A 27,915-nucleotide genomic window follows, 5' to 3' on the forward strand; every position below is an offset into this window, starting at 1 on the left:
ATGGCAATTCATGATGTATTTTTGTAAGTTTGGGTCCCCGGGGAAACACCAAATTTCTCTTTTGGGTCTCGAGCTGAAAAAGTTTGGGAACCTACTTATCAGACTGTAGAGACTTTATTATTCATGGCTGGGAAGATTCCATGTGACATAATAAAACACAACACTAGGTGGCGATGATGATCCGCCTGGTTGCAATTGACCATGAAATGGAAAACAATAGGAAGAAGAACTTGGGTCGTGGTGCCAAAGCCTCCGTGTCTCAGCGTGTGTGAAGAAATGAATATAGTGTCAATAAGTAATGATAATTATGTCTGAGGTAATGGGAAATAATGTTTTCCGAGGAGACGGAGAGGCGGTAGGTGTTATCTGTGTATTAGCTAGGCGTGTATCGGAGAAGAAGCGGACATTTTGAAACAATGTTATCCCCACTAACATTACTGACCCACGTGGCGACGACGCTGCTCTTTAGTTTTATAAACTGTATAAAACCTTGTATATCTTCCTGTACATTTGATATTTGACTGTATATTTTAGAAAGTAACTTGTTATATATACATATTTTAGAATGTATATCTTTGACTGTATTACTTTTGAGTTGACTAGCTAAATGTTTATCTGTGTGGACCGGTGCTGAATTTCCTTCGGATTAAAAGTGCTTCTATTCGTAAACGTTACGTTGCAATTCGAAACGGCCCTCGTGTAAATGTACAGTAAATGTCCTAACCCAATAATACCCGAGACCCTCTTCTTGGGACCAACTTAGTATGGTTTTGTCGATATTCCAATGGCAATGGTTTTGCTTGTACAGTTTCCCCACCCCACCTACAACCAACCAATGTACAGTTTCTACGTCAAATGTATATACTCTCTTCTCTGGACTCTTTTTGTATCACAAACGGTACTGTATTTGTAAATCTGGTATGTCATAAATGTATAGATGTACAGTACTGTCTATCTGTATGTCATGTGTGTCATGTTATGATGAATTGAAAATGGGGGACCCTGATGTAAACAAGACGAAAGTCTTTCTCTGGTCTGCATCCCCTTAACAATATTGTGTGTTGAGCTGTACTGTATTGTATCCATTCTGCAATCTGTTAATAAAGTTTTCAATCAATCAATCAATCACAGGATAAGACTGTTGCAGCGATGGCAAATGACAACCTGGACCTGCCGCCAGCCCTGGCACCTTTGACCGTCTATGATGCCGAAGACGCCACCCATTCATTTATTACGGACCAGGTACGTTTCACTTTTCAGGGTCGAACGTTTCGTATGCACTCCTCTGCACACATTCGCGTTGCTTTGCACGTTACCCCTGCACATTTTGACAACCTAGGATGGCTTAGAGTAGACAACAGAGTAACAAGAATACCTTGAAGACTCTAGCAGGAGCACTCATTCAAGGATACTACGACTATGCTTGCACCTCATGGTACCAAAGCACCTCAAAGGCACTAAAAACAAGACTACAAACATCACAAAACAAACTGGTCAGACTACTGCTTGGCCTTACTCACAAAACCCACCTTACCCCTGCACATTTTTGACAACCTAAGATGGCTTAGAGTAGACACTAGACAGAGTACAGCAACTTGCAATAGGCCTGGTCTACAAGATGCACTACACCACTGGGATACCCATGTACACGTCGAAATACTTCCCAAAGGTCGGTGAATTCCACGCCCACAACACCAGAGGGAGTTCCACAAATCATGTTCAACCCAGATTCGGCTTAAACAAGGGACTAAACACGTTTCGTAATTATGCAACAATAATGTGGATTAATTTGCAGGGGTAAGGCAGGGCTGTACGTTAACTTTTTTTGCACATAGCACTGGTGCTACAGAGGTTGATAGTTTTGTAGCACAGGCCAAAATCTTGTAGCACAAGTATAAAACGTGTTATATTTGTAACAGTCACAAATGTGCCTATTGTATTTGTGTTATTTAGTTGCAGTGCCATGTTTGGCTGTCATTTAGTATATCGCCATGTGTTATTATTACTATAATACTCTCATATGCTATTTTCAATTAATATCATAAACAACATAAGGAATATTAGCATAATTTTGAGTGGACTGAAGGAATGAGTCGGCGTTAATAGTTTTAAATGCAAATAATTTATTGAAACATAGAAGTGGGGTCGGTTGGGACACACACACACACAATGGGGGACCCTGATGTAAACAAGACAAACGTCTTTCTCTGGTCTGCATCCCCTTAACAATTGTGTGTATTGAGCCGTACTGTACTGTACCCATTCTGCAATCTGTTAAATAAAGTTTTCATTCATTCATTCACACACACTGTTTCAACTGTCTTCAAACTTCCACTCCTCTCGAAACTGTTTTACATTTGAATATCAACATTATCTGTCCATCCTCAGTAATCCTCAGTTTACTATTATACTCCTGTCCTGAGTCCTCCTGACTAGTGACTTCATCGTCTTTCCAAACGCACGCACGCACACACACAGGGAAGGGGAGAGAGTGCCCCCCCATTTCCCTTTCCACACTGTGTCTGCTGGCTCTGCCTCTGATCAGGATTAGCTTGTTAGCTTGCTAACGTTGTAGTGATTAATTTCGGGCGATGTGCGCATAAAGGAATGGCGACGGTGCAAAGCATGTAGATGGCCCGTTGAGAGAAAAAAAAAACACCACGGACTTATTTCGGGACGTGTAGGCGCACTGCTGTGTTAACGCAGCAGTGCGCACCAAACGACCAACGCTCTGCTTGCAGAAGCACGGATAGGGCGGATATGACTCGTCGAGTTGTCACAGAGTTTTTTCAAAATAAGAGTATCATATGCACCTGAACGTTGCTAGCTATCGGAGCCTAGTTATTATAGCTGGAGCTGCGCGTGGGCAGAAATGAGACCCGCTACAGGATTTTCAAAATAAGAGTATCTATATGAACAGAATCCCTATCGCACCAGTGCTAGTGAAGTAAATCCATTCATCGCACAGACCGCTGTTGCTGTAGCACGTGCGATATATATGTCGCACTGTACAGCCCTGGGGTAAGGTGGGTTTTGTGAGTAAGGCCAAGCAGTAGTCTGACCAGTTTGTTTTGTGATGTTTGTAGTCTTGTTTTTAGTGCCTTTGAGGTGCTTTGGTACCATGAGGTGCAAGCATAGTCGTAGTATCCTTGAATGAGTGCTCCTGTTAGAGTCTTCAAGGTATTCTTGTTTACCAGAGAGGAGATCCGGTACAAGAATCTTGTTCGTTGGTTGACTTTTTTTGATTACATTGGATGCCATTTTGTCACATGCAAGATTTACCTCTAGGAACCTAGGTATGTAATTTCATCTTTCCTTGTGACAATAATGTCCCCCACTGTAACAGAGAAACCGTTTGCCTTGCTGAGTTTGTTATTTGATCAAAAGATAATGGATTCTGTTTTACCCAGGTGTAATGATAGTAGGGGTGGACGGTATAAACGGTATACGGTATAAAAGGTATGAATTTGCGCTACGGTATGGATTTTGACTATACCTTGTAACCGGTAGAGCAGCTCTAAAATAGCAATGACGTGACATAACCACAGCCAGGGCTCCCCTAAAAATAGATATGTGCGAACTGGAAAATATTATTTAGGAGCAAGTTTCAAGTTCAAGTTTCTTTAATAGTTGTCATACAGAAGTACAGAATACTTTTATACAAAATGCTTCTTACTGTTACGCTCCAGAGACTGTGCAAGACAAGATAGTATGAAATAAAATAACATAGTAAAATTAGAAGTAAAAAAAATGAGGTCACAGTGTTCAGTTTAGACATATGTACAATGTTCGATGCAGAATAGACATAACTGAGTTACCATATAATATACAATACTGTGCAGTGTACTAATATACAATACTATATAGCACAGAGGCTTTGTGTAGTGGGCCTGTCAACGCGCAATTGTCATTTCATTATAGACTCAGAGCAGAGTGGACCTTCAATTCTAGAAGCAAACTAGCTCTTCCGCCCTGCGTTTGAAGGCTGTGTGACAACGCGCAGTTTCTATGTGTAATGTAAACTCTGTGACGAGTCTAATGGTCTAACATGCTTTGCATCCTCGCCATTCTGGAATGCCCACGTCGCGCTAAAACCTTATGTAATGTTAACTGTTGATGTAGACTCAGAAAGCTAACGTTAGCTCCACTCATAGCAGCCCCCTCCCTCTCTCACTCTCACTCTCACTCTCTCTCTCTCCATCCCTCCCTCTCTCTCCCTCTCTCTCTCTCTCTCTCTCTGCTAACAATCCTGATTCGATTCTTGAACCCATTTCATTAAAAAGGAAGATATTGATGGACATTAGCTATAGCAGGGGTGGCCAACCAGTCGGAGACTAAGAGTCACAAAAATTACTGTGGTACCACAAAGAGCCACACCATATACCAGCGTTTCTCAACCTTTTTTTTCAGTCACGGCACCCTTCATGTGTTTATAGGTCTCACCCTCTGGCCTCTGAAGTTGCTAATGTCTTTTTTATTTGGGCCTCACAGGGTTAACCTCTTAAGCCAGAGATATACAGTAAAAGTGTATATTTTCAGCATTACGTTTGTTTACCAATTATTTTAACTGTTATTAGTGAAATATAAGATTATAGAAATCTCAGGGCATTGAGTCGGAAACCGGCGCATATTGACAGGAGGAAGTGGCACAGCCAAAAGTGAGTAGTCTTTTGAAGGAAGAGACTCAGGGCTTTCAAATTTAGAAAAACTACCCTACCCAGCTCACACCAGCCCCTGTCGATCATCTGACTTCTGGATTTACTTTTTAATTTCTCTTATTTTTTTGGGATTATCTCCCACAAACCTGAACGTTATTGCCATAAAACGGAACGCAGTTAGTTTCTCTACCTTCTGTGAACGTCTTGCAAAAAACGGTGTTGCAATATGATGAAAAATGGTGGAGAAATCTACATTATAAAAAAGATGGCAGAATTCAGTACTGTATCTACAAAACCTGTTTAATCATCTTCCCTTTATTCATTTACTTAGATTTTTCAGGTCTGGTCAATTTTAGCATGGTGTTATTCACAGTCAAAGATAATTTTTTTTTAAATAGAATTGATATTCTCCTTTGGTTCCTTACAATTTACTCAAGCCTAGTAACAGACACACTATTTCTGACACTGATCCATATATGTCCCTAGATTCAGATACCAAGAACATGCAAATGGACCATTTAAAAAAAAATTGTAAATGTTTATTCTACATCCTTATGGAATGAGTGACATAATTATATATTTTTTATTTTTTTTTAAATGGATGGAAGAGCCGCACATTGACGGGCAAAGAGCCGCATGCGGCTCGCGAGCCGCGGGTTGGCCACCCCTGAGCTATAGTATAGCTCAGCAGCTGTAACAGAATCATTTTATAATTTTTTATTATTTATGTTTTAAGTTAACGACAAAAAAAGCCAGCGGTGGACCGACATAACAAACGCTGTCACTGTTTACTTGTGTAACTAACTAAGGACATGATTCCTTTTCAAACTGTCGATCAAAAGGGCTTTAAAGACATGGTCAAAACTTGTAATTATTTTTATTTAATTTTATTTATATTTTTTATGTTGTGGGACTTGACCAGCACTTTGTTCAACTTTGTCAGTGCTGTAAAGTTTAAACCTTTTTAAATCTTAGACAAACAAAACACTTTGCTTTCATGAAATATTGTAAGCTGTCATTTGAGGCTTTATAAAAGCAGCACAATGAACACAAATCTGTCAGTGCCGAGTCCGACCTCATCTTAAATAACAAACGGCATTGCTTGTTGTAGTTAACAAAGAGAGGCAGAGTTGATTTTGCAAAAAATAAATCATGTATATATATTTTTATAATCGATTTTTATTTTCATATTCGAATCCCATGCCCATCGAACGAAGCTTTGAAGTATATAAGACAGCCCTAGTAATAGCTGCCATACCAGTGTTACCCCCTTCAGAAGAATACAATTTCTTTTTTAAGATAAATGAATATAGTTTTTTTCCTATACACGCTATATTAAAAAATTCAAGTGTATATGATCGGTATACATTATGCTTCATCATGCGTGAACGAAAGGGGGGGGGGGGGGTCGTTTATAATTCCTTGATCGTCAGTAACTGCTTTATTTAGTATGGGTTGATATATTGATCAGATGGTTTGCAGTGAAATGAATAAACAATCGGGCTGAAAATAACGTTACTGTCCTTACCGTTCGCCGATGAGATTGGAGGAAAAAGATCCCAATTATTTGACGCCGATCTCCTAGATCCATTTCCGGTTTGTATGGCGCAATAAACGCCGAAATCATATCGATTATTAAGTTTAGAAAGCGAATAGCGATCCAAATGCACTATAGTGTTTGTCTGGATCCACGTAACAAGATGTTACTGCCGGAGGGATTTCCTCGATGCACCAGCGCCACTTCCGGTTTTGGCGAGAGTGTAACTCGCCCGACCATCCACCAGGCGGCGGTATTGAGGCGTTGCAATTAGAGTTGTTCCGATACCAGTATCGGAAATGCCGCCGATACTGCCTAAAATGCTGGTATCGGTATCGGCCGATACACGTAAATTGTAGCCTCCGATCCCATGACGTAATTTATCTCCTGCGGAGAGTGAGGATTATAAAATGAAGGTGTTTTAAAGTGTGATGCTGTTTGTCATTTTAACAGCAGATACACTTTCTTAAATTCCATTGTCCTCGACAGTGCGGTGTGACGGGGAGCTCGGACGGGATGTGTTTTGCTGGTGTTATGATAGCATTAGCTGAAAAGCTAGCTAGTTGGAACAACATCCGCCCGTTACATCAAATCAGATGATTGCCTGTCCTTTCTCCAGGACCTGACACTGTCCGTGACCGTCTATCAACAATAATGCACCCACGGTGAATCGTATTTAAGTTAAGTAGCTACTGACTAGCGTTAGCTGACTAACGTTATCAAATGTCAATGCGGGAAGACGAGCTAGGTCAGCTAGCTTAGCTTGATAACGATACCATGTCTAAAGTTGGTGCTATTCATAATCCAGCAATAATGTCTGCAGACCTGCAAGCAAAGTACAGCAAGTTCCAAGTGCCAAAGGATAAGAGTCTGAGGCGGAGTCTCAAAAGAGAATGTTGAATATTTATTTTGCATAGAAAATCACAACATGAATGCTCTATCTGCTACTAGCTTACAGACTGAGTATATCTGCAGAGCCACTGGGTAGCGAGTGCAACACCGTCTAATGTCCGTGCGGATCATTGGAGTAGGGTATATCTGCAGTGCTGCAGCCCCATACTCATTGATTAATGATACAAATCTATACAATCACCTGTTGTTGAATAAATACCATTACTTTCTAGTTATTACAAAAAAACAGTATATATAAAACAGTATCTGTAATAAAAAAAAAAAGTATAATTTATAATATATATATATTTTTTTATATATAATGTATGCACTGGTATTGGATAAGTATCGGTATCGGCCGATACCCAAAGCTTAGGTTTGGAATCGGATCGGAAAGGAAAAAATGGTATCGGAACTCGGGGTCCCGCTGCAGTCCGGAGGATGGCTGGATGAATTATGAATGCCATGGCGAAAAAATTAAATATTGATCCCAAAAACGGCGTAAGTTGTTCTTGACGTTCAACGCATGACGGGCAAAAAACGGCGTAACTCGTTCTTGGCAACCAATGTTTTAACAAAGAAAGGCAGAGTTGATTTTTCAAAAGAAAAAATCATATATATATATTTTTATAATGCATTCAAACTTTTTTTTTTTATTTTGTGTGCGTGCGGTAAAAACCGCGGCGGTAGGAAATATTTTGCAAATTTGTGCGGTAAGGAAATAATCAATACCGCGGCAGCTCTAGCCACAATGTATCAATAGTAATAATTAACGTTACTTTACCATCCGCTCTGTCTGCACACAGCAGCTCTCTCCACTCATGGAACGACATATTTCTTGGAAAAAGGTCTTTGGTGCAGCAGCCAGGATGTCAGTGTTTGGGTCCATGAGTCATGACCATGTAGCACAAGCTAGCCACAAGTTGCGTTTCCGTCTGTATCAAAAGTCTATTAAGTAGCTGTGAAGTAAGCAACGTGTTGTTGGCACAATTCGGAACCATTATTTTTATCTGATTCCAACTTAACAAACGTTTAGTGGTTATGGTTACTCCATAGAAACCTTGTTTGTTTTCCTGGCTCGTCACACACACAATATCTTGCGCATCCAGCTGTGGACACACTCACGCCTCACAGTCAGAGCGAACACACATACACAGGTATGGTGGCTCACAATGAACAAACTGTACCCAAGAATCAAGACACAGCAAGATGTTATGATGCTATGATAACTACATTACCTGACATGGTGACCAATGACCATCATGAAAGACTGTATTGTGTAGTCTGATCCCGGCATAAAATACTATCTCACTGATCCCGGCATAAAATACTATCTCACTGATGTCATTACACATGAACAATTTAATGCTCTTTCTTTACCTGCAATTCGAAACTGGCCCCCGTAAATGTCCAAAGCCCCCCCCCCTCACACCCACCCACCCCCTCCCAATGTACGGTTTCCTCCGCCTCGTATGTATATATTTTCTGTTAGGATCTCTGTTTAACAGTACTGTATTTTGCATATCTTGTATGTCACAAATGTAACAGTACTGTATACCTGTATGTCATGTTTGTCATAAATGTCATGATATATCTGTTTCGTATGTCATTATGAATTGAAAATGGGGGACCCTGATGTAAACAAGACGAAAGTATTTCTCTGGTCTGCATCCCCTTAACAATTGTGTGTATTGAGCCGTACTGTATTGTACCCATTCTACAATATGTTAATAAAGTTTTCACTTTTCAATCAATCAAACCTCACTCACACACACACACACTTTCTCTGTCTCTCACAAACACACGCATTCCCTCTTTCTGTCACTTACATGCCTTCTCCCTCTCTCTCTCCCCTCTCCCTCTCTCTCTCCCTCTCTCTCTCCCCTCTCTCTCCCCTCTCCCTCTCTCCCTCTCTCCCCCTCTCTCTCTCTCTCTCTCCCTCTCTCCTCTCTCTCTCCTCTCTCCTCTCTCCTCTCTCCTCTCTCCTCTCTCTCTCTCTCCTTGTAGAAGGACGTTGAAGATATCAGGCGGTACTTCACCGTGACTGAGTGGACCGGCCTCTGTACAGCGGAGAAGCAACGCTACCATCAAGTGAAGGAGAACCACCTGTTTCTGAGATCCCTAGGTATTAATAGTTGTTATAGTAACAATATTATTATAGAATGAATGATCTTTATTGTCATTGTTACAGTGTTACAACAACATTTTAAATGCAGCCCTAGGTGCTAGCCGTCACACAGTCCTAGACAGAGGTGCGTTCCTCATATCAACTCTGATACGCTAATTAGGGCTGCACGATTTTGGGAAATAATCTAATTGCGATTTTTCTGACAGATATTGCGATTACATTTGCGATTATAATTTTTTTTTAAGCAGCCCCACAGAGGTTTATTGTAAAATGCGGCTTGCATCTGGCCTACGCGGTGGGTCTGTTCGAGACACCGAGTCTGAACATTTTTCTTTTTACCTGGGAATCGATACCGGTACGGTACCCAACGGTACCTTTTTTTCTGTACTTTACTCTCCCTCTCTGAAGTAAACTTCACAACACACAATCTAAAACCCCTTACCTCCCTCTCCCAAACTGTTCCTACAACAATTTTTTTTATGTTTCATGATCATGTATATTTATTTTGTATTATAATTCTTTTTGTGTTTTTAAATATCAACATTATCTGGCAATACTATCAAACTCCTCTGATGTCAGACCAGATATGAGACGCGTGCACACACACACAGAAAAGGAGAATGGCTTAAATTATTTTAGAATACTTCAGCTAATGAGGTTAAATGTTTATTATCATCAACTATCCAGTTCGTTTTTATAGTGCAACGTTTTTCTACATTAATTGAACCAGTAGAGAGGGAGAGATCCCCCCCCCGAGCCCCGCTCCCCCCCACCCTTTCCTTACTCAGCTCAGATGTTTTCTCTGTCTTGAGCAGGGTTAGCTAGGAACAGCTTCCTCAAGCTTCGCACCTTGGGCATGGAATGGGCTACAGGACAATTACTCTCTTGGTGAATTAAAATCTGTATTACATAACTTCCTACAAGAAGAATGTTGCTGCTTTCTGTAGTCGGGTCTCAACTGCAAAATGACTATTAGCCTGTATTATACACTTTTACTATCATGTAGACTATTCTGCTTTGTGTTTTTGTGTTTACATGTGATGTATTGTATATTGTATACATGCACATTTATTATGTTCTTGTGTGATGTATCGCACATTTTATTGCTGTGATGTATTGCAAATGTTATTGCTGTTATCTTGGCCAGGTCTCCCTTGCAAAGGAGATCTTGTATCTCAATGGGACTTCCTGGTTAAAAAAAATAATAATATATATTTTTTTAATTGCAGGCTTGGCGATTTGATAATTGCATCATTCCAAATCGCGATTTCGATTAAAAAAAAATTAATCGTGCAGCCCCAACGCTAATGACGCCACGTGCACGCACGCTCCCGCGCATGCGCATAAATGTTCCCTCGCTTAAGCACAGACTAAAGACAATGCCTAATTGCCTCTACGAATGGAATGTAACACATTTCATTCACAAGTTTTGTGCGATTGTATCTGAGAACGTATTTAACACACCTGACGACCGGTGCTATTGATATGCAAAGTAGCCCAGGTGGGTACTTATGGCGAGTGAGTGCAGCGCATTCCTGTGTGCACGCGCTTCTGCTCAAATCTTTGGGTGCACGGAGTGCAACCCCGTCCCATGAAGAACGCATCCCTGGTCCTAGATCATAAAAACAGTCCTAAACACAGTATTAAATATAAAAACAAGAGTAAGGCATAATAGACATAACATAAACATAAACAGGGGGGTATAAAAGATAATTGCACTATCCCTTAGTGGTGGGGGGGGGGGGGAGATTGTTGTTTGAAATAAACTTCAGTCTGTTATTCCGGGTGGGCATGACGCTGAAATTAATAGTAGTAGGTAATATTTGTGGTAGTAACAGTATTATTAGGAGCAGTAGTGATGGTAGCTAGTAGTTGTTGTAATAGTAGCAGTAAAAGACTTAGTAGCAGTTGCATTAGTAATGTTAGTAACAGTAGTTGTAATTTGGGATGCCCCGATCACGTTTTTTGACACCGATACCGATCACCGATCGTCTTGAGCCATATCGGCCGATATCGATCGTTTTTGATTAAAAAAAAATAATTATATATATAATTATACTTGTAGTTGTATTATCTGCGAGACATCGCCACCACGCAACAAGTCAAAATGCTCGCTATCGCCACTGTCTGTGTATACTCTGCTTTGATCAAATTACATTATTGGGCGCTTCGCGCGCTCGGTTGAAACACACAAAAGTATAGTGCCCTTTTCAGCCTCTGAGCACCTGCCCCTCTAAAGTCCTGTGCACTTCCCTGCTCCTCCACACGACACACCTTTGGCAAAGTATCGGCAACACTTTGACCTTTAAATGTGACTTTAGGCTTCTGTCTGTCTCTCCTGCAGCCCTCAGTCCCTCTGTCTGTCTTTCTATCTCAGGATTCGAGTCTAAACCTCCAGCCTTCATGGCTAAGTCCCACAGGGTGATGCTTCCTGTACCTGAGTCTTCAGGGGAGGAGGAAGACTGGACCCCCCATCTGGAGAGACAGCATGGTGAATACAAAGTGGAGAGAGAACCCATAATAACATTGTTAAAGCTAATTAGCCTAATCAAAAAGAGTAGCCTATAGTACATTTACACACACAGGGAGAATAGTTTATAGCAGACTTAATGATTTTAGAATATTTCTGCTAATGAAGTGAAATATTTATTATCAACTATCCAGTTAGTTTTTATAGTGTAAAGTTTGGCTACTTCAAATCATTGAACATACAGAAAGAATTGGGGGGGGGGGGGGCTCAGACTCAGCCCCTCCCATTCTCACCCTTGCAGCTGGAGTGGACGTCGAGATGTAAACTCAAGTCCAATGCAAGTGAAACACTGGAATCCTAGCAGAGTCACTAACTCGTTTAAGTTATTTATATTTACTCGTTAGATGCCATGTTGTGCATGTTATGACTTTGAACTTTGAAGACGGCATATAAGTAACTACGATGCGTCGGTCATGAATATGCAAATAGATGAAATGTCACGGTCGACATCGACAACGTTGACTCATCGTTGCAGCCCTATTGTGATATGTTATATGCTACGATATATACTATGTGATATGATGTAGTATGATATATGCTACAATATGATATTATGTATGATCTATGATGTAATATATGATATATGCTACAATATGATATGATTCCTATAATATTAACAGGTCCTATGGTGAGAGCCCCTGTCAAGGTCAAGAGGTCAGCCGGAAGGAATTCTGCTGCACAGTCTGCTACTCAGGTCTGCATTGACTCTACACAGTTATATGTATAACAGTTTTATATTGCTGATGGACAACAAATAGACCATTTTGAATTAAATAGCGCCAGGACAAGTGTATTACAATAACAACATAAACAATATGTCATATCACAGCCAAATGTGTACTGGAAAACTAAATGCAGCCAAATACTGTTATACCATCAAAACAGAAAAATATGGTGATATGGAACTTGGGCCACATCGCCCAGCCCTAATCTTCATTGGTAAGACATAGGGCTAGGTTTCCAAAAATCAGACCTATCCCTTTAATATAAGAAGATCTAATTATAATTCATTACATTTATATAGCTCTTTTCTCATACTCTAAGCACTTTACAACATAGGGTTAGGGAAATTGCCTCCTTCACCACCACTGGTAGCACCCAACCTTGGGCTACGCAGGCTCAATGGCTGCCATACACTGGCACCCGGCACACATCACGCTACACAATGACTACCATACACTGGCACCCGGCACACATCACACTACACAATGACTACCATACACTGGCACACATCACACTACACAATGACTACCACACATCACACTACACAATGACTACCATACACTGGCACCCGGCACACATCACACTACACAATGACTACCATACACTGGCACCCGGCACACATCACACTACACAATGACTACCATACACTGGCACACATCACACTACACAATGACTACCATACACTGGCACCCAGCACACATCACACTACACAATGACTACCATACACTGGCACCCGGCACACATCACACTACACAATGACTACCATACACTGGCACCCGGCACACATCACACTACACAATGACTACCATACACTGGCACCCGGCACACATCACACTACACAATGACTACCATACACTGGCACCCGGCACACATCACACTACACTGACTACCATACACTGGCACACATCACACTACACAATGACTACCATACACTGGCACCCGGCACACATCACACTACACAATGGCTGAACGGCTCAGGAGACAGGGAATGATATCGGCCAATTAAGGGGAAGGGATGATTAGGAGGCCTTGATGTCGGAGACCTGATTGGGAATTTGCCCAGGAACGTCGGGGAACCCCCTACTCTTTACGATTCTTTAACGACCGAATTCAGTCAGAATTATGGGATGTTGTTATATGTCCTGACTTAACGGACTATCTCTCTCTCACTCTCTATCGCTCTCTGTCTTTCTCTCTCTCTCTCTCTCTCTCTCTCACAGCAGCAGCAGCAGAGAGGTGAGCCAGCTACACCCATCCTATCAGGGGAGGATCAGGGTTATACAAGGGGAAGGAACTTGAGGAACCTTCCGAGGGTCAGTTATGAAGAACCGGAGCTTCCTGAGGATGATCACTATTTCTGTAAGTATAACCTGGTATATTTTATTTATTTATTTAACATTGAGATTAAAATCTCTTTTTCAATAGTGTCCTGGTCAACACAGACAGCAGCACATTTAACAGGGTTTCAGTATCGAACTATATAAAAACTAGAAGACGTGTATTGTTTCATTCCGCTCGCCATCAGCCTAGAATGTTTTCAAAATGTCATCGAAACGGCAGAGAGATAGACCTCTCACATATAGAGACTAGGCAGAGAGATAGACCTCTCACATATATAGACTAGGCAGAGAGATAGACCTCTCACATATAGACTAGGCAGAGAGATGGACCTCTCACATATAGAGACTAGGCAGAGAGATAGACCTCTCACATATATAGACTAGGCAGAGAGATAGACCTCTCACATATAGAGACTAGGCAGAGAGATGGACCTCTCACATATAGAGACTAGGCAGAGAGATGGACCTCTCACATATAGAGACTAGGCAGAGAGATAGACCTCTCACATATAGAGACTAGGCAGAGAGATAGACCTCTCACATATAGAGACTAGGCAGAGAGATAGACCTCTCACATATAGAGACTAGGCAGAGAGATGGACCTCTCACATATAGAGACTAGGCAGAGAGATGGACCTCTCACATATAGAGACTAGGCAGAGAGATAGACCTCTCACATATAGAGACTAGGCAGAGAGATGGACCTCTCACATATAGAGACTAGGCAGAGAGATAGACCTCTCACATATAGAGACTAGTCAGAGAGATAGACCTCTCACATATATAGACTAGGCAGAGAGATGGACCTCTCACATATAGAGACTAGGCAGAGAGATAGACCTCTCACATATAGAGACTAGGCAGAGAGATAGACCTCTCACATATAGAGACTAGGCAGAGAGATAGACCTCTCACATATAGAGACTAGGCAGAGAGATAGACCTCTCACATATAGAGACTAGGCAGAGAGATAGACCTCTCACATATAGAGACTAGGCACAGAGATAGACCTCTCACATATAGAGACTAGGCAGAGAGATGGACCTCTCACATATATAGACTAGGCAGAGAGATAGACCTCTCACATATAGAGACTAGGCAGAGGGATAGACCTCTCACATATATAGACTAGGCAGAGAGATAGACCTCTCACATATAGAGACTAGGCAGAGAGATAGACCTCTCACATATAGAGACTAGGCAGAGAGATAGACCTCTCACATATAGAGACTAGGCAGAGAGATAGACCTCTCACATATAGAGACTAGGCAGAGAGATAGACCTCTCACATATAGAGACTAGGCAGAGAGATAGACCTCTCGCATATAGAGACTAGGCAGAGAGATAGACCTCTCACATATAGAGACTAGGCAGAGAGATAGACCTCTCACATATAGAGACTAGGCAGAGAGATAGACCTCTCGCATATAGAGACTAGGCAGAGAGATAGACCTCTCACATATAGAGACTAGGCAGAGAGATAGACCTCTCACATATAGAGACTAGGCAGAGAGATGGACCTCTCACATATAGAGACTAGGCAGAGAGATAGACCTCTCGCATATAGAGACTAGGCAGAGAGATAGACTAGGGCTGGGCGATATGGCCAAAAACGTTATCGTGATACAATTATTTTCATATAACTCGATATCAATAATTATCGTCGATATAATGTCTGTCAAGTTTAATTAACTTATTATGCCCGGCGCCGATGGACTTGTTTTTCTGCTGCGAATGTCTCGAGTTGATGTCGTCATCAGTCCGCGCACGTTAGCAGTTAGCCAGAGCGAGACAATCCCATGACAATGTACTAGTAAATATCCCTAAAATACTCTGTTCCGCCCCAATAAATTGCAACGACGTCCACCGTATACCACACACTACTATAACCGTTGCATCAGAATTCACGCCACATACATACTCTGCACGTAAATATATAAAATCGCGCCGTGTAAGCTAATTATCCTAGCCACGCATGTATCCAAATGTCCTAAATATCCCTAAAATACTCTGTTCCGCCAGAATACATTGCAACGACGTCCACCGTATACCACACACTACTATAACCGTGGCATCAGAATTCACGTCACACGCATACACGGCACGTAAATATATAACATAGAGCTGTGCAAGCTAATTATCCTAGCGCCAGCCTTGAGTCCTAAACCAAAACAGTGGCGCATCTGGAGCTGTGGTGCGTAAGCACGTCACGTCATCATGTAACGTTGGTTGTTGTTAGTGAGTGTTGAGCTGAGGCGGAGCCAAACTTGGAAAATCGATATATCGAAACTTTGCGACCACGTTTCATGTTTATTTCGAGGAAATAATTTATCGCAATATCTATCGTTATCGTTTTATCGCCCAGCCCTAAGATAGACCTCTCACATATATAGACTAGGGCTGCTAGTAATTATCAACAACACGGGCGGTATCCTCCTGCTGAGAGTGAGCATTATAAAACAAACGTGTTTTTAATCGACCGTGAATTAAAGTGTCAATTAGGGCTGCACGATTAAACGATTCTTAATCGAAATCGCGATTTGGAATGATGCAATTATCAAATCACAAAAAAAAGTAACTAAAAAAAAAAGTGTTTAACCAGGAAGTCCCATGAGATACAAGATCGGTTTGGGAGAGGGAGGTAAGGGGTTTTAGATTGTGTGTTGTGAAGTTTAGACTTCAGAGAGGGAGAGCAAAGTACAGAAGAAAAGGTACCGATTCCCAGGTAAAAAGAAACATTTTCAGGCTCGTGTCCCGAAAAGGCCCACCGCCTAGGCCAGATGCAAGCCGCATTTTACAATAAACCTGCTTAAATTTTTTGTTATTATAATCACAAATTTAATCGCAATCGCAATATCTGTCAGAAAAATCGCAATTAGATTATTTCCCAAAATCGTGCAGCCCTACAACATATCAGCAGCTGAACAGCATTAGTTCTATTTGCTCTCTTCCTTTAATATTTATGTATTGACGGACGGCTGGGTGGCGCAGCGGACATTGCGCTCGTCACCAACGCAAGAGACACCGGGTTCGACTCTGGCTGTCGGCGTTGCCTCCGGCTTGGGCCAGCCATCATACTAACTCAATTGGCAGAGTTAGCGGGTGGAAGTCGATGGGTGGTAATCTGGACGTTGTGGACAGCGACTCCTACAGGTCGGCTGGGGGACACCTGCACAGCAGAGACGGGAGATGGCGGGGGTAGTGTGAGCCTCCCTCACGTTACACCTCGCCAAAATGAGAGTCCGCGCTGGCAGGTGAAAAGATGTGACAGGCTGCCTTCTCGTGTATCGGAGGGGACACGTGATGCAAGGCTTCTATCCTCCCTACAACCGGCCAGTGGGGGGCATATGCAAGCAACGTTCAAGACGGGGGAGGGGAGAATTGGCACGGCTAAATTGGGATGGGAGAAAAAAGTGGATACAAAAAAATATATATTTATGTATTGACTGACTATCTCTCTCTCTCTCCTTATGTCTCTGTCTCTTTTTCATCTCTCTCTCTCCTTATGTCTCCGTCTCTTTTTCACGTTCTCTCTGTCTCTCTGTCTGTGTAGATTGTTACGCGTGTAAGGAGTTCTACCTCCACCAGTGTGATGACCATGGTCCTCCAGTCTTCTACCCTGACGTGGAGGTGGCTCCAGGAGTGCGAGACAGGGCCAAGAAGACTCTCCCTCCAGACCTCCAGGTATTGTTTCCTTTAGATTATCTTTAGGTAAATTGCAGTAAAACACAAACTACATTTTCTGGTATCCCTTCCCACTTTATCCAATCAGGAGAGAGAACCCTAGATATTCTTCTTTTACTTGTTTCAAGCACGTACTTGTTTTTATTTCTTATTTGTGTCGGACCACTTTTGCACTGGGAGACCCATGTTACTGACCAGACACTCAGCCATGTTACTGACCAGACACTCAGCCATGTTACTGACCAGACACTCAGCCCTGTTACTGACCAGACACTCAGCCATGTTACTGACCAGACACTCAGCCCTGTTACTGACCAGACACTCAGCCATGTTACTGACCAGACACTCAGCCCTGTTACTGACCAAAACATGTGACTCACCCACCAGTTACTATGACATTGTTTATCATTACATACAATTTATCTATGTATGTAGTCAATGTTTAATAATTTTCTTTATTTAATGTTTTTTTGTACCTTTTTTAATATGCTTGAATCTCAACAGCACGGTCTGTTTTTTTGTAAGCTTGGTATCATTGTAAACGAGGGCCACCCTTAACACTTTCAGTGCCACCTGGTGGCGCCAGACTTGGTGCTTGAATGCCACCATCCACTTCAATGTCGACGTTAATATCGCATAATCTATGTTTTAAATTATGGCTATGTGTCTAATCTGCCCGTCGCTTATCAAAGAATCATTTTCCAGTCAGTGCTGTCAAGGCAGATTGTTTTTTATCGCTTCATTTCCGTTTGAGAGCATTTTGAAAAGCACCCGTTTTGAGGTAAAAAAAACAGCCCATTCTGTGATAATCGTCTTTTACTGGAATATTCCAGAACGTTGATATTTGTCGGCCTATTTATGAATCGTTTTCAAATAAACGCTAGATGATCAATATTATACGTACACGCACGCCCATTCGAGGCGCGCGCTGATAATAGCCGTGTTCATTTCCTCATGGATTTTACAGTGAAACCGATGGAGCACATTTCACAAAACGGCTTATATCTTCATCAAAACGAGTCTGATTATCCTAACACTGATAACATAGATTCCTTACCTGACATCAGATGGTATCCAACTGGTATATTCCAATTCCTGATCACCATTCGAAAAAATCGATAAGTGTATAGATCTAACGTGTGTACAGTAGAACTCATGCTTGCCGCGGCACAGAGTCTTCAGAATGAACTCTGGTAACCCCGGCTGCATCAGTGGACTGGAATAATTTTTTTCCCCCCATCCACTTTCATTGAGTCCATTCCAAAATCCCTGATGTCATCTGGGAGACGATGGGGGGCGCTTTTTTCACATCTGATCGCCGGCGGTCCTTGGGTAGACTAGGGTAGGCTCGCGCGTGATGCAATATGATTTCAGATCGCTTAAAAAAAAAAAGAATTCCGAGAAATCTCGTGAGTGGCTTTCAACGTAACTATTATAAATCCGAGAACTCGTGAGTGGCAATCAAAGTGTTAATGATTTCCCGAGATCTAAAATAAAGGTGTATTTATTTATTTTTTATCTCAACTTATCTGAACAATGATAACATTCCATTGTATCTCAACCTGTCTGCTGGTGTGTCTTCCTGTCTGTGTCTGTCCAGGTGAAGAGGTCTGGAATACCAGGGGGCTGGTCTAGGTGTGTTCTACTCTGGGAACACAGAGCTGCCTATAGGAACACACTTCGGTCCATATGAGGGAGACAAGGTGGGGGGAGGAGGAGGCTGCCAAGAGCGGCTACTCATGGATGGTGAGGAGGGAGGGGGGGAGGGAGGGAGGGGAGGGAGGGAGGGAGGGGGGGGGAGGGGGGGGGTGGAGGGAGGGAGGGGAGGAGGGGAGGGGGGGAGAGGGGAGGAGGAGGCTGCCAAGAGCGGCTACTCATGGATGGTGAGGAGGGAGGGGGGGGGGGGGGGAGGAGGAGGCTGCCAAGAGCGGCTACTCATGGATGGTGAGGAGGGAGGGAGGGGGGAGGGAGGGAGGGGGGGGGGGGGAGGGAGGGAGGGAGGAGGCTGCCAAGAGCGGCTACTCATGGATGGTGAGGAGGGAGGGGGGGAGGGAGGGAGGGAGGGAGGGGGGGGGGGGGGAGGAGGCTGCCAAGAGCGGCTACTCATGGATGGTGAGGAGGGGAGGGGGGAGGGGGGGGAGGGAGGGAGGGGGGGGGGGAGGGAGGGAGGGAGGAGGCTGCCAAGAGCGGCTACTCATGGATGGTGAGGAGGGGAGGGAGGGTGGGAGGGAGGAGGGAGGGGGGGGAGGAGGCTGCCAAGAGCGGCTACTCATGGATGGTGAGGAGGGGGGGGAGGGGGGGAGGGAGGGGAGGGGGGGGAGGGAGGGGAGGAGGGAGTGAGGGAGGGGGGGGGAGGGAGGGGGGAGGGAGTGGGGTGGAGGGGAGTGGTGGAGGGAGGGAGGGGGGGGGGGGGGGAGTGGTGGAGGGGGGGGGAGGGGGGGGAGGGGAGGGAGTGGTGGAGGGAGTGGTGGAGGGAGGGAGGGGGGGAGGGGGAGGGAGTGGTGGAGGGAGGGGAGGGGGGGGGAGGGAGGGAGGGAGGGGAGGGGGGGGGGGAGGAGGGAGGGAGGGGAGCTTCGCGGTAATGCTTTTTTTCCCTTGTAGCACAATTAGTGAAGCAATTCAAACTGTTGTGGTAACCAGAGGTTCTCAGAACGTTAACTGCCCAGTCGTTCAGTATTGACAAAGCCTACTTTGCTGGAACGATTTATTTCACACTATACAGTACGTATTGTACAAGTATATAAGCACTATTAAGTACTACTAAGTCTTATTGTTGTCTTAACAGACGGGTAAGAGAAATAATAAGAGTATTGTTGAATGAGGCCCAATGTGTCTGAAAGTGCTTGATTGATTGATTGAAAATGTTATTACCAGATTGCAGAATGGGTACAATACAGTACGGCTCAATACACACAATTGTTAAGGGGATGCAGACCAGAGAAAGACTTTCGTCTTGTTTACATCAGGGTCCCCCATATCATGTGATCCCCCCCCCACCCTCCTCAAAGGTTGACGCATCATGAACCAAGTGCTCTTTTGTATCGAGTCTGTTATGGAATGATGTCCTGTGTGAAATGTGTTGAACGCTTGTCTCTCTATCAGATTTTTGACAACAAGGACAAAACACCATGTCGACTACATCGATGCAGAGAGAGTGACTCATTCCAATTGGATGAGGTAGGAAACTCTTCTGTGGTTTAAAAGGTACAGACTAAGGAGCCGTGTCCACAGCCAGCTTTTTATGAGTTGCCAGCTCCTGTCTGTCATTAATTTCTATGTTAAAGACGCGACAGGCCGCGCTCCTTATCCCAGCGCCTCACGTTTTAGCGCTCTCTGCGGCTAGCGGTTTTTGGGCGGAGCGCTCCCAGTGTTATGGTTCGTAACCGACCTCAAAACGCAACGGCACAGACAGGTAGTTCAGAGTTAGCCAAATACTAGGGCGTATTTATTTACTGAGTCAAAAAAAGGGTAAAGTACAATTATCAAACAAACAGGGAGACTGCCTTCGGCAGAGTCCATCTGCGGCTCTGCAGAATCCTCCTGGTGATAGCGGTGGGGAAATGGCATGTGACGTTGTAGCGGCTCTGCAGATACTCCCAGCTTTTACTCAAGGTGGAAAATGGAGAGAGAGAGAGAGAGAGGGGTATCGGAAACAGTCCAACGAAACACAGAGGCAGTGTGGTTCCCTCCTCCCTTAGCTGTGTCCAGAACCAATTGACAGTGACAGTCTTCAGTGTTCCCCACAACACACAATTAGCCAATCCAGAGGGGTAATGAAATCTTCAGTGTCTCTTCTAAAACACACAATCAGAATAATCCAGAGGGGTAACGAAATCTTCAGTGTCTCTTCTAAAACACACAATCAGAATAATCCAGAGGGGTTTGGTTCTACTCACCCAAGCGCAACGCGTAAAGCGGGAAAACGAGGCGCAGCTCCAAACGGGGAACAAGGTTCTCAACAGCGGTTCTCCACAGAAAGGTCCTGGAGAGGAAAGTAGACCAGGAACAGCAACGGGGAAAAAGCAGGCAAATGCAGTTGTATTCCAGAACGACTCGACAACGATAGAAGGAAGGTCCAGGTATATAAAGCCCTCTGGGGCGCTAATCACAAACTATGACAGCTGCGTGATGAAAGTGGCAATCGCTCAAAAAGCGTGTGGCGGGGAATGCACCAAACCTCACACCCAGCGCATAAAGTTGAAAATGGTTAAACTTTTGGAGAGGAGCGCCGCTCATCAAGGTCACTTCTTTCGACCGACCAATCAAAATCGAGCAAGTGGCGGAGCCGCGGGAGTCGCGAGACTAAAGCAGATTGAGGTCGGGAGTTCTGGCAACGCTCTGAGCATATTTTAGATTTTCAAAGCGGTCCGCCTTGAAAAAAACACTATCTGTGGACACGGCCCGTAAGACTATCAATTACAGTAGTAGCAGTAATCTCTGTCTCTCTCTGTCTCTCTCTCTCTGTCTCTGTCTCTGTCTCTCTCTCTCTCTCTCTCTCTCCCTCTCTCTCTCTCCTCTCTCTCTCTCTCTCTCTCTCTCTCTCTCTCAGATATGTGAACTGTGCCCGTAATGAGGAGGAACAAAACCTGGTAGCGTTCCAACACCGTGGCCTGATCTTCTACCGGTCTTGGTGTCATGTGGCTCCAGGAGATGAGCTCCTGGTGTGGTACGGGGACGAGTACGCCGCACACCTGGGCATCATCTTCGAGGAACTTTGGCACAGGAAGAGTTCTACCGAAGGTAATCTGTCTGTCTGTCTGTGTGCATGTACTTATCCTTACGTCTATTCATCTGATTTGGGGTGTAACGCATCAGAGATCTGTAAATCACATGGTTCCTTTGCCAGTCTGGAATAATATAGACCCCACCAACAAGAATCCTCCTGTCCGCCTAGGCCTGCCGCGATAAGCAATAAATCGATTAATTGCTGCGATAATTAAAATGAATGCAATGATTTTGACGGGCGCGATTAATTGCTATTTGCGCGTTTGTTTTAATGAGGCGGAACCAGTGCCCCTTGTCAGTCACTGTCCGTGTTGGGAGGCGGGCCGCTGACGTTACTAGAGTACAGCACGGGAGCTCCGTGGGGCAACGCCACATAGTTTAACTACATTTCTCAATAGTGTTGCTCCTTTTAACCAAGTAGCATTATTTGTAGTGTAACGTTAGCTATTTTTAGACCCAAGTAGTTACTCGCTACTGCCCGGAGAAACTGGACTGCTAAATAAAGATGAAAGATAGAGCGTTGATTCTCATTCCATGCTAACAACATTAGCTAAATAGCTAACAAACGAAATACAACGTATAGCATAGCTACAAGTACAACACAGAATAACGTTAATACAATTACATGCATCATTGTTTACAATGAACGGGTGGGGCTAGTCAAAGGACTGGACACGGGGACAAGTTAAACATGAATTAATTTATTATAACACTCCGGTAGTTTCGAGTCGTGCTGCAGTGCTTACGCACCACAGCTATTCTATTCTATACGGCTTTGACGCTTCCTCCTCATCGTTGATTGCCTGTAGTAGCTGCATCTAACGTTAGTAGCTAACGTTAAAACTAACCTAAAGTTAGTTGTTCACCAACAATCTCAACATTTGTTATTAGCTCAAAAACAACCGGACGAGACAAGTTGTCGGCTCATATGTTCTGCTTAGGATAATCACAACAATACTTCCGGTCCGGTCGGTGGGCTTCAAAATAAAAGTCTAAAACCGGAAAAGACAGAGCGGTGGGCTTCAAAATAAAAGTTTTGGGAAATAAATTTCTCAAAAAAAATTCTCTAACCGGTCGCAATAATATCGCTTATCGCGATATTTTCGGGGGCAATTAATCGCCCAGCAAAATGTGTTATCGTGGCAGGCCTATGTCCGTCCTAGTTGTATTGATTCATTACACATCATTTCCATTACTCATCTGACTTCGCTCCTAATCTGCTCGATTTCTCCATCTCTCTCTCTCTCTCTCTCACACTCACACTCACACACACTCAGGAGTGAAGAACCAGTCTCCAGTGTTTCCATGTCCGGCTGAGTGTCAGTACGGCTTCACCTCTCAGATCTTCCTCCACAAGCACCTGAAGAGGAGGCATCATGATCTGTACTTTCAGCTGCTGACAAGTGGACAGATCCGCCCAGAGAGGCTCCTCCCCTCCACAGCCTCTCAACCAGGCACCTCCTCTGGGACCCCGTCTGCCCCGCCCCCCTGCCAGGTAATGAAATGAAAGAAGGTCATTAGTCAAATAGTATCTGCAATTAATTTTAAGTGTTTGTTTTATCCTGTTTGGAGCACCAGGTATGTGGGGTTTACAACGCAGGACAATACAACCATGACTAGGAATCTGACTAGTTTACCAGTATAACTTTCAGCTTACTGACAATATCTGAAATATTATGATCATAATCGCCAGCAGTTATCTGGTCCAGGTCCATCATCTGTGGCTTTGTTTCTCTACATGGAACACCGTGAGCTGGCTACTTCTACTATGTGTGTCCACTAGTCTCTTTCAGAGAGCTATTTCTTTCCTGTTGTTTTAAGATATTACCCACTCTGCCCCTAGTGGTGACTGCTGCTCCGAGCAGTCTGACCCCTCCTTGTTTTCTGCTCCTAGCAGTCTGACCCCTCCTTGTTTTCTGCTCCTAGCAGTCTGACCCCTCCTTGTTTTCGTCTCCTAGCAGTCTGACTAGGGATGGGTACTGAATTCGGTACTTTTGAGGTACCGAACCGAAACACGTCGGTACTACAGAGTATCGAATCAAGTGAGAAACCTAAAAAAAAATATTTTTTATTAATTCTTTTTTTTTTACTTTTTTTTTTTCTCTTTACTTTTTTCTTTTCATGTCAACGTTCACACGCACAATATATGCTTACCTAGGATTTGACTTGATTCAACAACAAAGCAGTCGGAGCAATGACGAGCCGAAAACTGTCGAAATTGTAGTTATTTGAAGTTTGGATTTTTTTTTTACGACTGAGGTAGGTAAATTAAATTTCGACAGTTTTCGGCTTGTCATTGCTCCGACTGCTTTGTTGTTGAATCAAGTCAAATCCTAGGTAAGCATATATTGTGCGTGTGAACGTTGACATGAAAAGAGAAAAAAAAAAAAAATTTAAGTACCGAAAAAAGGTACCGTTGGGTACCGGTATCGATTCACAGGTACCGGTATCGGTTCAAATGTGAAAGGTACCCATCCCTAAGTCTGACCCCTCCTTGTTTTCTGCTCCTAGCAGTCTGACCCATCCTTGTTTTCTGCTCCTAGCAGTCTGACCCCTCCTTGTTTTCTGCTCCTAGCAGTCTGACCCCTCCTTGTTTTCTGCTCCTAACAGTCTGACCCCTCCTTGTTTTCTGTTCCAGCTGACTCACACAGGAGAGAAGCCCCACCAGTGTGAGCAGTGTGGGAGGAGCTTCAGTTTATTACATCACCTGACGGGCCACAAGCGGACCCACACTGGCGAGAAGCCCCACCAGTGTGATCAGTGTGGGAGCAGCTTCAGTAGGTTAGGTAGCCTCAAGATACACCTACTGACCCACACTGGAGAGAAGCCCCACCAGTGTGATCAGTGTGGGAGGAGCTTCAGGAACTTGGGTGACCTGACGCGCCACAAGCGGACCCACACTGGCGAGAAGCCCTACCAGTGTGATCAGTGTGGGAGGAGCTTCAGTGACTTGGGTAGCCTGACCCGCCACAAGCTCACCCACACTGGCGAGAAGCCCTACCAGTGTATACAGTGTGGGAGGAGCTTCAGTAGGTTGGATACCCTCAAGCACCACCTGCTGACCCACACAGGACAAGACACACAAGTGTGAAGGTGAGCACTCACACCTCTAGGTTCTGTATATATATATATATATCAATATCATATTTAAGTCTTTTTAAGGCCTAAAATTCTGATTAAATTTAAGACTTTAGGACCCTGCAGAAACCCTGCATAAAAGCCGTTCCTAAAGGCCGTGTTCCAACGGTTTGACTAGTGCCGTCTTGAATGGTGCTGTGGTCATGTGCTCCTGTCTTCCCAGCCAGCGGCACGGTAGGCAGGGTTGGCACAAGGTCCTTGAAGTGCTCAACTCATTCAGCGCCAATCACGAGAAAAGTCGGGTTAACTCGCCAACCGTTGAGCGCCAATCACGAGAAAACTGGTTTTAATCGTTATTTCTTTTATTAGCTATATCCATACATTTTTCATCCATCCAGCCTGATGTTATCATTGGGAATGGGTCTGAGCTCGCAAAGGGCAAATACCGCCCCCTTCCAGCCGGTATTGCACTCATTAGAAACTATGTCGTTTCTTTTCTGGGCCGATCTGAGCCGTGCGGGCGGGGTTTAAATACCCCCCCCCCCCTTCATACGCAATGCCGGACAACGTGGGACGGACCTCCGCAAGCAGTATTTGGAATGGTGATCAGATAATTGGATAATTCTTTTTGCAGAATTACAGAATTACATCATGGGTGCACGAGGAAGGATAATAACTATAATCTAGCGTTGATTTCAGGAAGATTCGATAATTGGGCGAAAAATTACAACGTAATAATAAGTGGATTTCACTAAAGGGCTATTATCGTGTCTTTTCCTGGGATTACTAAGAATCACCCAAACTATACTCGTATTCAAAACGGAAATGTACGGATGAAAGTACAATCTGTTTTTTGCGTGTTGACCAGAAGCAACTCACTGACAATCGACTGTTATTAGACCCATAGCTATAATATAAGATATATTTTAAGCACTCGCAAGTTTCTTAGTCTCCCCATTGACTTACAGCGATGGCATTCTACCCAGAAGGTAGACAGCGACCCCTGGCGCTGAATGAGTTAAAGTGCTTGATACATTTTTTTTTAAAGTCAAGGCCTGGAAGTCCTTGAAATTAAAATCAACCATTCGTATTGAACGTTTTGTTCATCCATGATAAAAAATGTCAAGAAATAGATTTTTTTTTATTTAAAGTCTAACTAATTGGTTTTAAGTCATAAATATTGGATCAGATTTTTTTCCTATAATAAAAAAACAGCATTTAAAAGTTAATTGAATAAAAATGTTTAATGAAAAATAGTGCTGGGAAAAGTACTTGAAAGTCCTTGAATTTCATTTTGCAATGTCTGGGAACCCTGTCTTCTAAAGACACATCATCACATCCTAGTATCTTCTAAAGACACAACATCACATCCTAGTATCTTCTAAAGACACATCATCACATCCTAGTATCTTCTAAAGACACATCATCACATCCTAGTATCTTCTAAAGACACATCATCACATCCTAGTATCTTCTAAAGACACATCATCACATCCTAGTATCTTCTAAAGACACATCATCACATCCTAGTATCTTCTAAAGACATGACATTCCCAACCGGTGACATTCCACTTTTTCATAATCTCATCAAACCTAATCAACATCATTTGTAGGAATCCCGGTAGCCTTCTTTCACAACCAAAACATCTCTGGAAAATCACCAGACTGTATCACTAGCTGTGTGTTGGCTGTGATTAAATGAATATCAAAGGATGAACAAATAGGCTTATTATCCACGCAGCTATTTCTCTCCTCTGGGCCACAGGAACACACCAACATTACGGGAAAGGTGCTGACCGTCTTCTCCAGAGAGAGACACGAAGATGGATACCAATTTATTCTCTGTGCCTTCAGTAGAAAGCTATCCGGCTGCAAGCTAGCCTAGCTTAGCACAAATTAATAGAAGCAGATACGGACCATTAGCCTAGCATAAAACTCAGTAAGAGGTGTTTTGGCCAACAGCTGGGCTAGTTGGTCCGTATCCGCTTCCATTCATTTGTGCTAAGCTAGGCTAGCTTGCAGCCGGATAGCTTTCTACCGAACGCACAGAGAGGAAATGTATATCTATCTTCTTGTCTGACTCTGGAGAAGACGGTAAGCACATTTCCTATGATGTTGGCGTGTTCTTTTAATATGCATGACATGTAGCCTATTAACCATTCAAAGGGCATTTCCTGTTTCATGTCTACTAAAATGGTAAATGGCTGCATTTATATAACGGCTTTTATCCAAAGCGCTTTACGATTTGTTCTTCACATTTGACCCGTTCACTCACACATTCACACACCGATGGCGGAGGCGACCATGCAAGGTGCCAACCTGCTCATGGGGTTAGTTAGGGGTTAAGTGTCTTGCTCAAGGACACATCGACACACACTGCCCGGGAGGTGCGGGAATCTAACCGTGAACCTCCGGATCTACCTCCTGAGTCACTGTCGCTCACTCACCTGGCTTCTGTGTGTTTGTGTTTGTTTGTTTGTGTGCGTCCAGGACGTGGACCTGAGGAAGACGGTGGACCAAGAGCGACGACTTCCACCTGACCACCAGGGGGCGTACAGCCTCTACTTCCACCTGACCACCAGGGGGCGTACAGCCTCTACTTCCACCTGACCACCAGGGGG

The 27,915-nt window shown here is 43.7% G+C and overlaps 1 protein-coding gene across 1 annotated transcript; it reads left to right on the forward strand.

Moving 5' to 3' along the window:
• The first annotated feature begins 224 nt into the window (after nt 1-224).
• Nucleotides 225-27,915, forward strand: LOC311234810 (histone-lysine N-methyltransferase PRDM9-like). Its single transcript, XM_084322054.1, has 12 exons — nt 225-355; nt 1,132-1,242; nt 9,094-9,211; nt 11,592-11,705; nt 12,365-12,438; nt 13,691-13,826; nt 17,361-17,491; nt 19,092-19,126; nt 22,041-22,231; nt 23,494-23,711; nt 24,855-25,309; nt 27,785-27,915. The coding sequence occupies exons 1-11, from the start codon at nt 299-301 to the stop codon at nt 25,305-25,307; spliced, it is 1,638 nt and encodes a 545-aa protein (XP_084178180.1). The 5' UTR covers nt 225-298; the 3' UTR covers nt 25,308-25,309; nt 27,785-27,915.

The sequence above is a fragment of the Notolepis coatsorum genome (genome assembly GCF_963971535.1).
Source record: "Notolepis coatsorum genome assembly, chromosome: 9".
NCBI classification, from domain to species: Eukaryota; Metazoa; Chordata; class Actinopteri; order Aulopiformes; family Paralepididae; genus Notolepis; species Notolepis coatsorum.